Source organism: Lupinus angustifolius, chromosome LG11 (assembly GCF_001865875.1).
Source record: "Lupinus angustifolius cultivar Tanjil chromosome LG11, LupAngTanjil_v1.0, whole genome shotgun sequence".
Classification (NCBI taxonomy): Eukaryota; Viridiplantae; Streptophyta; class Magnoliopsida; order Fabales; family Fabaceae; genus Lupinus; species Lupinus angustifolius.
The window spans coordinates 4,145,454-4,160,023 of NC_032019.1; the positions used below are offsets into that span (position 1 = coordinate 4,145,454).

General features: G+C 38.4%; 1 protein-coding gene across 2 annotated transcripts; it reads right to left on the reverse strand.

Annotated features, from left to right (window-relative positions):
* LOC109360259 lies at positions 592-14,065 on the reverse strand. 2 transcript variants are annotated; one of them, XM_019605007.1, is made up of 8 exons: positions 13,939-14,065; positions 13,572-13,689; positions 12,924-13,025; positions 9,697-12,766; positions 2,730-5,277; positions 1,893-2,347; positions 1,238-1,354; positions 592-1,078 (listed from the first exon to the last, which is right to left on the reverse strand). In XM_019605007.1, exons 3-8 carry the CDS (start codon positions 12,986-12,988, stop codon positions 917-919), a joined length of 6,417 nt encoding a protein of 2,138 aa, XP_019460552.1. In that variant the 5' UTR covers positions 12,989-13,025; positions 13,572-13,689; positions 13,939-14,065; the 3' UTR covers positions 592-916. The 2 variants fall into 2 exon arrangements, with proteins under 2 accessions (XP_019460552.1, XP_019460553.1); XM_019605008.1 differs by lacking the exon at positions 13,572-13,689.

Genomic DNA, 14,570 nt, shown 5'->3' on the forward strand with positions numbered 1-14,570 from the left:
CATGCTGCTGCTAGGTACATGTTCCATGGTAACAGATCTTTAATATGGGACTCTATTTGTTTATTTATGAAATGACTTTTATGTAGGTTGTCCCTTCCTGCCTCTGCCCCACTTTTTTTCCCAGTGCAGTTTACAAGAATGGAATTTCATCTCTTCTTCCGGGTATAACTGAGTTATGGGTGCTATGATAAACTTCACCTTAATTCAGTTTCACTTCCTTCACGCATGATAGATCTGCACTGGTTGCACCTGCTAAATAACTAACATTGAATCAACAGGGTGGTATTGCCTGATATTCACTCATTCATGTTTATGAGTGGCACTGTGCCAATGTTATATGCTTCAAGGTTATGTATCAAATGAGTCAACATCACTATGCTGCAAGGTTTCAATGCAGATATATTGTAGCTGAAATTCTGCATAATCAGTAAAAGTGTAATGGAATCTGAACCCCACAACATTACCTTGAATAATCAAGTAAATGAAAGAAATACTGCATTTTGATGGCATGTGATGTTGAAAGAAGAAAAGAATGTTTCCAACAATAGTAGAAAATGATATCCAATATCAGAAGCTAGTGAACAACCAATATCAGCAGCTAAGAAAAAATTAACGCTTTTGACATAAATTTAATTCAAATGCCATATTTGTTCATACCATTCATATTTCTAATTCCTACTGACTGACCTGTACAATTCTACCCAGATTTTTACCGTGGGATATTCATGCCTCTTTTTCAAACACTTTCCTCTGGACATTTATAATTTAATTTACACTTCCAACTGAACCAGCTTTATCTGCCAGACTACAAAATTTCATCTTCCAAATATGCTAATAATTACAGCAAAAACCATTTGCACCATATTGTGCACACTGCAGATTAATATGTGTGCTTCCAGCACTAAAAATAGCTCATTCAAATATCATCATTAGAAATCCTGTTGGACCATATAATCTCAATTTCAAGAGTCCGGGAAGAACCATCTTTGTTGCCATCGTGATTAAGGCTGAATAATCCACTATAAACCCCTTCTGTCACAACTTTATCAATTTGAATAGTGACTCTTCCAAGAGTTGACTGCAGAAAAAGAACGAAAGCTTCAGAGTGTACTGGGTTAAGTGGAAATGTGGAAAAAAAAGCTAAATGAAAAGTTCATTCATTTTAAAGGGGTGTTTGGTTCATTTTCTATTCTTGTTTAGTTTTTATCCTTTTTCACAAATAGTTAAATCCAGTTACCTTGCCAAAAGTATTCTTGCTTTTGCATATGATATGGAGCTTTTGGCCCTTTGGAGGTACATCAAATGCCCATGTGAATCCTTCTTTCCATTCTGGAGAAGTACTATGACTCACTACCTAATATTAGCAAAAATCACAAATGGTATCAGTAATATTGTATAAAAGAATCTAATCCCCACTAGTTACAGCAGACATATCAACAAATAACCTCCTAAATATTTGGACAATGAAAAATAAATTTGCAGTTTTCCTATATTCAAGGCTGGAGTGATTCAAAGGTAACATCCCATATGATTCATTTAGGTGGAACTCTACAGTGAAAAGATGGAAACATTTTCTTGGGCAACAGAAATTAGACAAATGGAAACTAAAAAATTATATGCCAGGAATGCTAAATTCTGTGGTAATTAGACAAATGCGTTTTTTAAATATAATGTTATCAGTGCAACTGGTAACTAGTATGGTACTTATAAGAAAAGTAGGAAAACTAAAAAATCAAGCTTGTAATGAATAACATAAGAAAAGACTGCAAAGAACAAAAGACAACCAGTTCGACTTCAAAGAAAATTGAACTTTAAATGCATTAGGCTAAGATATGGCTTTGTTTTTTTTTTTGCAGGCTTGCAGCAAGCAACTCAATTATCCATGGAAATACCTTAGTTTGTTTTGGAGGACCATTGCCTATTGTCAACCGGCAAAACGCATTTGTGCTTCCCATAGTTTGCTTGAGGTTGTTTCCACGCTTAATGGTGACAGTCAAGCAACCTGGTAGGCAGTGCAAAAGAGCATCTGCTCTCTCATGGAAGCTTGGTGGGCAGGTTTTCATGAGCATTTGCAAGATGGGGATGGCTTCAGCAGCAACCATAGCTTGAGACTTTGCTATATCTATTTGCATAGTTGACCAAGATTGTCTTAGCAGGAAAAAGGTGTCTAGCACGGAGTCCTGAGCCACTTCACCACCAGATTTAAGTGCCCCTACCAAATGAGGAATGCAAAGGGTTGCTGCTTCAGATATGTGGAGCTTAGGGAAGTTCATGAATATCACATGCAGAGTTTTCAAAACCTCGTCATTTATCGTGGCAGTCGACCACAACTCTCTTCCCAGTGCAGCTGCATAACAAACCAATGATATAATGGAGTACAAAATTTCAAAGAATAATATAAAAGCAAAATCATCATCCAATACCCCACAGTAAAATAATTTTAGGCTTGATAAATAAAAAAGGGGAAGAAATTTATTTCACTTTGTCATGCAGCAGAAAGTCTTTGGCTCAACCAGCAAAATTAAGAGAAGTATTTCAAATAAAAAATCATTCTCCAAATGACTACATGAATGAACTTGCATCTTAAAAGTAATGAACATAGACAATGTAAAACAGACATGATCACAGTATTGACAAAGACATACATGCCAAAACCCAAAAGTAGTTGCCGATAGAGGAGTATAAATGTAAATCAAGGAATACAGTCAATAGGAACAATTATAACATACATGTCAAGGATCTGATCAGCTCATTTGACACATATTCTTGCAGTGTGTGGGTAGAAAACAAAAATTTGATCAGCAGTGCTGCTTGTCCAGCAACTTCAATATTTGGAGACAGTAGCAATTCCTGGATCACCAGTATACCCCCAGCTTCTGCAACAGCTCGTCTATTGGTCCTGCTGTTCATGACAAAGTTTTGCAATGCACATACAGCCACGATTTTTATTTCTTCAGCTGATTGATCTTCAAGTAAACTTATTAATGCGCGACATGCAGAAACAGACTCACTGTATCGAGCATGTCCCTCGTTCTGGGAAATATTTCCCAGGGCTAAAGTAGCAAGAAGCTTGCCAGGCTGTGATCTGGTTTGTGGATCTAACAGATACTGTGATAAAGGCGCTATAGCATACTTAGATACCTTCATCTCTCGTACTCTCACATTGTTAAATAAAGCTTCAAGTAATCTAGCAGAAGCTTCTTCACAATGATGAGATCTTAAAAGCTCCAACAGTGTATCTATAGCTCCAGCCTCCATCATCTGTTCAGCACTTGTAGCATCACTTCTTTCATGAACTGTTAAAGCATTAAGGGCAATGGTAATCGTACTGTCACGTGTTGAGAGCAACATTTTAACAAGAACCACCGCAGGAACTTTAAAATAGTAATCAGCATTAGAACGTAATACATTAGAGAGAACTAAAGCAGCTGATTCCCAGAGTGCATGTGGTGGCTGAGGGTCATCTTGAATAATAACCTTTGCAAGCTCAAAAATACCTCCCGCATCAGCAACAGCCTTTGGCCAGCTCTTGGAAATTTTTTCCAATGCTTTTATTGCTGTTTGCTGTAAGTTTAATATTCCAATTCCTGCAAGCTGTACAAGGGGCACAACTGCATTCTTTGTTGTAATATCTTGCTGAAAATGTTCTTGTGCAAGAAGATGAGATAAAAGTTCTGTGCCAAGCTGCTGAATAGCTTGGGATGGGGATTCCAGAAACGAAATCAAGGGTTCAATAACCTGGCTAGGAGTAAGCTTCAAGGTTGCAAGACTTTGCGGCTTCTCCAATATATTTACAAGTGCTTGTAAGGCACTATGCTGTCCCCATAAGTTGAAATCTCGACGGAGCAAAACATGGAAAAGGGGTTCTACAATTTCTGCAGCATCTGAACTCATAGCAATTGCGTTACTATTAGTTAAAATGCGAAACAGCTCCGAAATTGTGGAGCATAATGAACTAGGAGCTGATTGGAGTAGGCTGAGACAATTGTCAATAATGCCAGCTCTGATCATGTCTAGTTTGCTCGGAGTTCTATCTTTGCCCAATTTGATGAGAGCAGATATGGTAGCCTCAACAAGCGGATAGTTTGTACCAAAAACAAAGCTGACAAGGAGATCCACAACATTATAGGCTGCTGCTAGTTCTATCTGTTGTTCATCTTCCAACAATCTCTCAAAAGCATAAACCCCAGATTCAATTGCTGTCCCAGAATCAGAGTGCATCAGTGATATAAGGGGTTCTATGCATTCCGCAGCAATTGGATCTGCCCTGATTTTGCTATTACCAAAAATAGCAAAGCAGAGTTGTGCGGCATGACTCTTTAGTTCCAAGGGTGAAGCAGTTGAAGACAATATTCTGTATAAACTTTCAAGTGGGTTGCCTTCGACATCAGTAAAAAGAGATGCTTTTGAAGAATTTCCTGAGGTTAACTTGATCAAGGCCAAGAGAGCGGCCTCCTGCTCACTCCCTGATGTTGTATTAAGCATGTCAACCAACGGCTGAATGGCCTGCTTAGCTAACTCTGAGTTCCTGATGCTCTCGGCATCAAAAAGCTCATGAAGTGCTCTTGCTGCATGATATCTAGCATTTCTTGATCCAAGACGTAAAACAGCTATGAGTTGGTTCAACGAACTTGCTGATGCTTCATGTTTAACAATATCAGAATTGCAGAATAATATCCTCAATAACTCAGAAATAGCAGCCTCAGTTGATTCTTGAGGGCTCAAGGACAGGTACTTATTCAAAGCTTCCAGAGCTCCAGCTTCAGCCAAAATTAATTTATTTGTATCACTTCCATTTGCAATGGATATCAAGAGTCTAATAGCAACTGGTGGAGCACTAGGCCTTTCTGGTATTGGTCTCAAGATATCCACTAAGAGTGGTATAGATTTCCGTGCAGTAGATCCCACTCTTACATCTTCAATTTCAAAAAGGTGAGCCAAAACAACTTGATCAGGGCTTTGTACCAAAGAGAATTCTTCTGATAAACCTGTCAGGTTTGGCATATCTGACTCTATATGCCCAATAATAGCTATCAATCCAGCAACAGCACCGGAATTTGCAATGGCAAGATCTATTCCCTTATTACCATTACAAACAAGACTAGCCATAGCCTGGGCAGCAAAATACTTATCAATCATTTCATCCGATCTTAGCAGAAGAGTCAGAGAAGGTATAATTCGCATTGTAGCAGGAGATAGAACAACATTTGCATCTTGAAATAAAATGGCCAAGAGCAAGGCACTGATCCATATTCCTTCCGTGTCCTCATATTCCGCCTGTCAATAGGGAGGAGTAAATTTATTTGATTCAGCAACTAAATTTTTGACATGCTCAAACAAGACAAAAATAAATGTGAAATACAGATATAAAAGGTGTCAAATCAATCAATAACTATATGTAATAAATCTAGTATTCGGAGGAAAAAATTGTACAATGTACATTGAGTCTTTAGTCATTTGACTCTTTACTAATCATGCTTCAGAATTAAGGCCGAGCCTCAGCCTTGATAGAAGTAAGAGGGCCCAAAGTCTAAATTAAAATAAAACTTTAATGAACTTTTAAGGGAAGAAAAGTATTTTTGTAAAATGTATTTAAGGAAAAAACAGTTTGGGACAACGAACATGTTAAACTGATATGAGGGACGTTTATAGTGAAAAATAAAATTCATATAAACAAAAGAATTTTCAAATCAGTATATATTTTCTAGATTAAACCCATGCAATTTTTGTTTTCTTTACAAACGCAGCCCAAATTCAGTTCCAGACTTCCAGCTAAAAATCAGTCAATCTCCAATTCAGTTTTCAATTTTCAACAGCGAAAACTTTTCTAATAATTTATTTTCACTAGAAGTTAGGAATGTCTTTAAAAATCCATCTATTTTAAATATGCATGGCCATACATCAAAGATGTTAAAACTGAATATTTTTTCTTCATTGTTATTCTCACTTCTCTTTCTTCACAAATTCTGCTTCTTTACATATTCTATCCAAAATTTAATCCACTCATAATGAAGTTCAAAATTGCAAATTCATATAACTTCCAAGTTATTTTGTCTGACCAGTTGTGATAATACTTTCCAGCAAGGATAAAGCAGTATATGCTTAGGTAGGTTCAAGATAAAAACTAGTGGCACAACACAGCTTGAGATTACACATTTGGCACTTCAATTTCCTATCTATAGGATTACCAGTACCCAAGTTGTAAAATCAGCTAGCCGAAAGACAGAGACGACAGATAAAAATGTCTGTAATGGAAATGTTAAATTAGTTTACCTGTGGATTTGAAGTATGTCTTGCAAGTTTGCTGGAGAGAGCTTCGAGACCGCCAGCTTCCATAATTCTGAGTTTGTTGTTTACATGGAAAGAAGCAATAATTGAGAGCAACCACATGGCAACATTACTTCCCAATACCGTAGCCGGGTCAGGAATATCAAACTCATCAAATTCTTGAAATGCATTTCTCTCCATAAAACCTCTAGCAGCGTGAGCCTCAATTTCTAACGAAGAGCAGCTAGAACTTTGTTTCATCATATCAACTAAAGAACATATTAATGGTTTTAGAAACCCAGAAGCATCAAGTAAATCCATTGAAAGCTCTTTCTTCTCCTTTGCAGCACAAATTAGTAAGGCAACACTACCAACTTTTACTTCCAAACTGGAGGAGTTCATTATTCTAGTAGCTAATGAACCAATGGACCTGGAACTAGCAGATAACATATCACCAAGTATGACTGGTTGATCTCTGCAAAGCCTAGACAGAACTTCAACTGCCTTGTCCTGCACAAGGGGAGGGCCCTCAGACAGGCAGCGGATAAGGGGTTCAAAGCTTGATGGTATTTCAGCCAGAGCCGACCATGGAGGGTAAGTAAAGTTGACACCCTGCTTGGTCCTGGCTAGCAAAGCAATTACATCTAAAGCATCTTCTGCATCAGTTCCATCCATATCCATGTCTCTTAAGGAATCAACAAGTGCAAGCACCGTGAAATGGCATTGTGCATTCCCCTTAAGAACTTCACCTACTGGAAAATGCTTCAATAATTGATGAAGCGCACGAGATGCATTTTGTTTACCTTCGAAGGTTCCTTTGGCTAGAACTCTTATTAAAGCTGAAACAATATCTTCAGCCAGAGCCTCAGCCGCAATAAGAGGATCAAATAGAAGATTGGCCAATGCAGCAACAGCAGTTTCAGCAGCATCAACAGAGGATGTTTTAGCCAACTTGATCAGTGGCTCGACATCCCCCTCTACAATATAAGACATCTTATTTGCAGCTTTGTTTTTGGTTGGGCGGGACAGAGCACTTAACGCTCGAGCTGACTGAGTGGCAACAACTTGAGTTTTGCTAGTCAGAAGTTTCATGCAAGGAAGCACAACCTCATCAATTGTGAGACTATCACAAATGTCTTGTCTAACGATAAATAAATCAGCAAGGACAGAAGCTGCATATTCTTGGGTTTCCTCATTCGACGAATTGAGAACCTGAACAAGAGATCTCAAGCCTTTGTTAGCTGCAGAACCCTTTTGCAGGAGATCCTTCGCTGAAGCCATAGTAAGTACATGACCTAGAACTCGTATTATATTGGCCTTTGAGTTTGGAGAATCCCCTAGGAGCAACGCTAATAGCTGATTAATTGTGGCAGAATCAGCTACTCGGACAAGCTTTGTGAGTGCCATAGCAGAAGCTTCTTGTCCTTTCGGTCCACCACTCTTAAGCAGCCACAAGAATGCCGGGATGGCCCCAGCACTTTCAACACAAGCACGAATATCTTCACTGTGACAGCACAAACTCCATAAAATATTAGCTGCTTCCTCTCTTGCTCTCTGTGAGCCTGTCTCCAACAACTGCACCAGTGGCGGAATCCCTCCAGCAGCAGTGATTGCCCACTTGCAGTCATCGACCTGGTTAGTTAAGATTGCTAGCAACTGAGCTGCGTACTCTTGATGCTGCTCACTGGACAATCCCAGTAATGATATGAGTAGTTGGATACCTTCTCTCTTTTTTATGGCCTCCCATATTCCTACCTCACCACAACACAAGCTTGTCAATGAAAGTATTAGATATTCTTGCACATCCGTGGCAGCCATAGTTATAAGTCCAATAAGAACCTTCTTTGAATCTGCCTGATTGAGCCACTTCGAGAGACAGATGTTACCATATAGGCTAGCCATAGCCTCGAGGACACGTTCTTGAATCAGCATGTTGTCTCGAGGCTTTAAAAGTGTTACTAGAATATCCTCTACTTTAGTTGCATCCAAGTGTTCCACATCAACATCAACTTTTTCCTCATAGACCATGAGTGTATAAGCAAGAGCACCAACTATATCACCAAGAGGCGCAGAAAAACGAGGAGAATAGGACAGTTTTCCAAGATATAGTATTAAATCAGACATACCACCACATATATTGGCTAAAGCTCGAGTTGCGTGCTCCTGTAAAGCCTGGCCTCCATCACCTTGCATACACTCTTTAGAAGGAGCAACTATAGCTCCAATAAGGATCGGTAAACCATCTGCACTAACAATAACTTCCTTAGCCTTGATCGACTTTGAAGAAAGGGCCTCTAGGGCATCAGCAGCACTAGCTCGTACAGAAATATCGTTTTCCTGACCAACAAGCTGAAGTAATGCTTTGACTGCTCCAGAGTCTATTACTTTGGGGATGCTATCACTGAAAGCCAGCATCAAACGTGCCAATAGAGAAGCTGCATTTGACTGAGAAACAGCATTGTCTGAAGCAACTAAATTTTTGACATGCTCAAACAAGACAAAAATAAATGTGAAATACAGATATAAAAGGTGTCAAATCAATCAATAACTATATGTAATAAATCTAGTATTCGGAGGAAAAAATTGTACAATGTACATTGAGTCTTTAGTCATTTGACTCTTTACTAATCATGCTTCAGAATTAAGGCCGAGCCTCAGCCTTGATAGAAGTAAGAGGGCCCAAAGTCTAAATTAAAATAAAACTTTAATGAACTTTTAAGGGAAGAAAAGTATTTTTGTAAAATGTATTTAAGGAAAAAACAGTTTGGGACAACGAACATGTTAAACTGATATGAGGGACGTTTATAGTGAAAAATAAAATTCATATAAACAAAAGAATTTTCAAATCAGTATATATTTTCTAGATTAAACCCATGCAATTTTTGTTTTCTTTACAAACGCAGCCCAAATTCAGTTCCAGACTTCCAGCTAAAAATCAGTCAATCTCCAATTCAGTTTTCAATTTTCAACAGCGAAAACTTTTCTAATAATTTATTTTCACTAGAAGTTAGGAATGTCTTTAAAAATCCATCTATTTTAAATATGCATGGCCATACATCAAAGATGTTAAAACTGAATATTTTTTCTTCATTGTTATTCTCACTTCTCTTTCTTCACAAATTCTGCTTCTTTACATATTCTATCCAAAATTTAATCCACTCATAATGAAGTTCAAAATTGCAAATTCATATAACTTCCAAGTTATTTTGTCTGACCAGTTGTGATAATACTTTCCAGCAAGGATAAAGCAGTATATGCTTAGGTAGGTTCAAGATAAAAACTAGTGGCACAACACAGCTTGAGATTACACATTTGGCACTTCAATTTCCTATCTATAGGATTACCAGTACCCAAGTTGTAAAATCAGCTAGCCGAAAGACAGAGACGACAGATAAAAATGTCTGTAATGGAAATGTTAAATTAGTTTACCTGTGGATTTGAAGTATGTCTTGCAAGTTTGCTGGAGAGAGCTTCGAGACCGCCAGCTTCCATAATTCTGAGTTTGTTGTTTACATGGAAAGAAGCAATAATTGAGAGCAACCACATGGCAACATTACTTCCCAATACCGTAGCCGGGTCAGGAATATCAAACTCATCAAATTCTTGAAATGCATTTCTCTCCATAAAACCTCTAGCAGCGTGAGCCTCAATTTCTAACGAAGAGCAGCTAGAACTTTGTTTCATCATATCAACTAAAGAACATATTAATGGTTTTAGAAACCCAGAAGCATCAAGTAAATCCATTGAAAGCTCTTTCTTCTCCTTTGCAGCACAAATTAGTAAGGCAACACTACCAACTTTTACTTCCAAACTGGAGGAGTTCATTATTCTAGTAGCTAATGAACCAATGGACCTGGAACTAGCAGATAACATATCACCAAGTATGACTGGTTGATCTCTGCAAAGCCTAGACAGAACTTCAACTGCCTTGTCCTGCACAAGGGGAGGGCCCTCAGACAGGCAGCGGATAAGGGGTTCAAAGCTTGATGGTATTTCAGCCAGAGCCGACCATGGAGGGTAAGTAAAGTTGACACCCTGCTTGGTCCTGGCTAGCAAAGCAATTACATCTAAAGCATCTTCTGCATCAGTTCCATCCATATCCATGTCTCTTAAGGAATCAACAAGTGCAAGCACCGTGAAATGGCATTGTGCATTCCCCTTAAGAACTTCACCTACTGGAAAATGCTTCAATAATTGATGAAGCGCACGAGATGCATTTTGTTTACCTTCGAAGGTTCCTTTGGCTAGAACTCTTATTAAAGCTGAAACAATATCTTCAGCCAGAGCCTCAGCCGCAATAAGAGGATCAAATAGAAGATTGGCCAATGCAGCAACAGCAGTTTCAGCAGCATCAACAGAGGATGTTTTAGCCAACTTGATCAGTGGCTCGACATCCCCCTCTACAATATAAGACATCTTATTTGCAGCTTTGTTTTTGGTTGGGCGGGACAGAGCACTTAACGCTCGAGCTGACTGAGTGGCAACAACTTGAGTTTTGCTAGTCAGAAGTTTCATGCAAGGAAGCACAACCTCATCAATTGTGAGACTATCACAAATGTCTTGTCTAACGATAAATAAATCAGCAAGGACAGAAGCTGCATATTCTTGGGTTTCCTCATTCGACGAATTGAGAACCTGAACAAGAGATCTCAAGCCTTTGTTAGCTGCAGAACCCTTTTGCAGGAGATCCTTCGCTGAAGCCATAGTAAGTACATGACCTAGAACTCGTATTATATTGGCCTTTGAGTTTGGAGAATCCCCTAGGAGCAACGCTAATAGCTGATTAATTGTGGCAGAATCAGCTACTCGGACAAGCTTTGTGAGTGCCATAGCAGAAGCTTCTTGTCCTTTCGGTCCACCACTCTTAAGCAGCCACAAGAATGCCGGGATGGCCCCAGCACTTTCAACACAAGCACGAATATCTTCACTGTGACAGCACAAACTCCATAAAATATTAGCTGCTTCCTCTCTTGCTCTCTGTGAGCCTGTCTCCAACAACTGCACCAGTGGCGGAATCCCTCCAGCAGCAGTGATTGCCCACTTGCAGTCATCGACCTGGTTAGTTAAGATTGCTAGCAACTGAGCTGCGTACTCTTGATGCTGCTCACTGGACAATCCCAGTAATGATATGAGTAGTTGGATACCTTCTCTCTTTTTTATGGCCTCCCATATTCCTACCTCACCACAACACAAGCTTGTCAATGAAAGTATTAGATATTCTTGCACATCCGTGGCAGCCATAGTTATAAGTCCAATAAGAACCTTCTTTGAATCTGCCTGATTGAGCCACTTCGAGAGACAGATGTTACCATATAGGCTAGCCATAGCCTCGAGGACACGTTCTTGAATCAGCATGTTGTCTCGAGGCTTTAAAAGTGTTACTAGAATATCCTCTACTTTAGTTGCATCCAAGTGTTCCACATCAACATCAACTTTTTCCTCATAGACCATGAGTGTATAAGCAAGAGCACCAACTATATCACCAAGAGGCGCAGAAAAACGAGGAGAATAGGACAGTTTTCCAAGATATAGTATTAAATCAGACATACCACCACATATATTGGCTAAAGCTCGAGTTGCGTGCTCCTGTAAAGCCTGGCCTCCATCACCTTGCATACACTCTTTAGAAGGAGCAACTATAGCTCCAATAAGGATCGGTAAACCATCTGCACTAACAATAACTTCCTTAGCCTTGATCGACTTTGAAGAAAGGGCCTCTAGGGCATCAGCAGCACTAGCTCGTACAGAAATATCGTTTTCCTGACCAACAAGCTGAAGTAATGCTTTGACTGCTCCAGAGTCTATTACTTTGGGGATGCTATCACTGAAAGCCAGCATCAAACGTGCCAATAGAGAAGCTGCATTTGACTGAGAAACAGCATTGTCTGAAGACAAGAGACCCACAATAATATCCACACCTCCAGCTTCTAATGTTGCTTTCCAGTAGCCATCTTTGTCGCCACACAGATTTCTTAATGCTCCAGTGATAAAACCCTCCACGACTTTGTCTTGCCTGTTCTTTGGATTTAGTTGATTCCATAAGGTCGGAACTACACCTTCTGTAACAAAAATCTTCATACCAACATGATCATCCAAAAGACCACCAGAGGAAACATCATATATTGCTTCAGCTGCTGCCTTCCTGGCATCAGTAGATTCATATTTTAAGAGTGACAGTAATGGTGGGATACAACCACCTAGAAGTACCTTTAACCTCAACTCTTCATCTTTGCACAGGACACTGAGAGTGGCAGCAACATTAACTTTTGCAATGGGGGTTCCATTTCTAAGAATGTTTATGAACAATGGCAAGGCTTGTGCATGGGAACCAATAAGTGCTCTAGCATCCTTTCTTTTCCTGGAAATACCCAGCAAGCATTCTGTAATAAATTCTTTCTCAAGTGGTGATGACAAGTTGGTATGCAATTGCTCCACAAAATTAGCGACTGTCGCCATTGTAGATTCTGGGTCATCCATCCCTGTTGCCTCATTAAATTCCCTGTACATAATTGGGTATTTAAATGTCATTTGTTAGTATTTTCACATTTTTAGTTACTAAAAGTTTAGCACTTATTCACTATAAATATTCTAGCTTGTTTTTATAGAATGCTTTCTCGGCAATGAACTCCTAATGATTAGGAAGCAAAACAAATGACCTAGGCTGAGAAGGAGAGGAAGAAATAGACTGCTGTTGTTCGGGAGAGGAGGGAGACTTCGACATTTGCTCAATATGCCAGTTTGTCCTCCTTGTAGGATTCCTGAAAAATTAAACATTCCGAAAATTCATCCCAAATTGATATGTAACCAAAAGCGCACAGGAAAAAACACATTTAAACATCAAAAGGAGATGCACTTGGTTCTTTATATTCTGAGCTTTTATTATATCATAATTCACAAAACCTATTCCTCAGAAGAACCAGTAGTTGGAATGTTGTTTTAAAACAATCATGTTGAAGAGATATATAGACCCAATCAGTAAAACAAATCATAGTCTACCCTTTCAACAGTGAAAAGCAAATCTCAGTCTACCAATTGCAACATAATGTCTAGTTAACTACTTAACTAGCACCCACCGAAACACGATAAAAATCTACAAAGACAAATAGACAATGAAATTCTACAAACATAGCCCTCAATTATACACTGACTGTTCCAAAATGAAAGTAACCAGCAATCAACTCAGTTTATGGATTTCACATACCAGAGTCCATAAATCAATTCACAGTGTAACAGTAGTAAAAACCCAGACTCAAACCACACATGACTGGCACACCATTAACATAAATAAAATCAAAGGACACTACCTCGCTGCAATGAGAATGCCGCAGAACTCCTCTGCTTCTAACTATCTGCAACAACAGCAACACATCCTTCTATTCACAAACTGATACAGACAATTGATCTAAGAAAAACCAAGCCACACTGAAAAACAGCAAAAAAATCAGATCAAAAGCGGAATCGAATTCAGATCTTCTTCCAGAGACAATTGAAAAAGCACAAAAACTAAAGCGGGAGTATAAAATAATAAAAAACAAAACGATCACAGAAGCTAGGTCAAGTGAAAGAACAATAAATTAAGGAATAGCATGAATCTAAGTGTGCAACACAATTATCAATTCTCACAATCCCCGCTTGTAGAAATCGGAAGTGAAAAATGCAAAGAATTGATACCTGAAAATGAGAATCCAGAATCCGGAGAAACGAGAATGACGTGAAATGGAATTGACTAACAGACAGAGAAAGAGAGTGAAAGTAATAGCGAGTGAATTGAGTGTGTTTCTCGGTTCTGTGTAAACCTTATTTTCTTTTCTTCCATTATTACTATTTTAATATTATCAAACATTTTTTTATTACTTTGACGGCGTCCTTCATTGGGGTAAAGTTGGAGGAACTGAACCTATAAAGGAGGAGGATTGTAATATTTTGATCATATATTAGTTAATTTAATGAATGTTTTTCCCAACATTTATAAAAGAAAAACATTAACTTTTAGATGAGTGGTATCTAACGTAATTAATCATTTTTAAGTGTTGGTTTTCCTTCTAAAAAGTAGTATCGTTCATACAAATTGAATATTTAACATATAGTTTAATACAATATATGAATATTATATGAAAAAGTAAAATGTGCCAAATAAATCTTATGGGTAGTAGGAATAAAAAAACAACAATAACTTCTTAGACAGGTTAATCAGAGAAAAGGTCAGAATATAATAAAAATTAAATCTCATAATATTAAATTAAATATATTACTTGTATAAAAGTTTATCCGTGAAATTCTAAGCAAAACCTCTAACGTTTCCC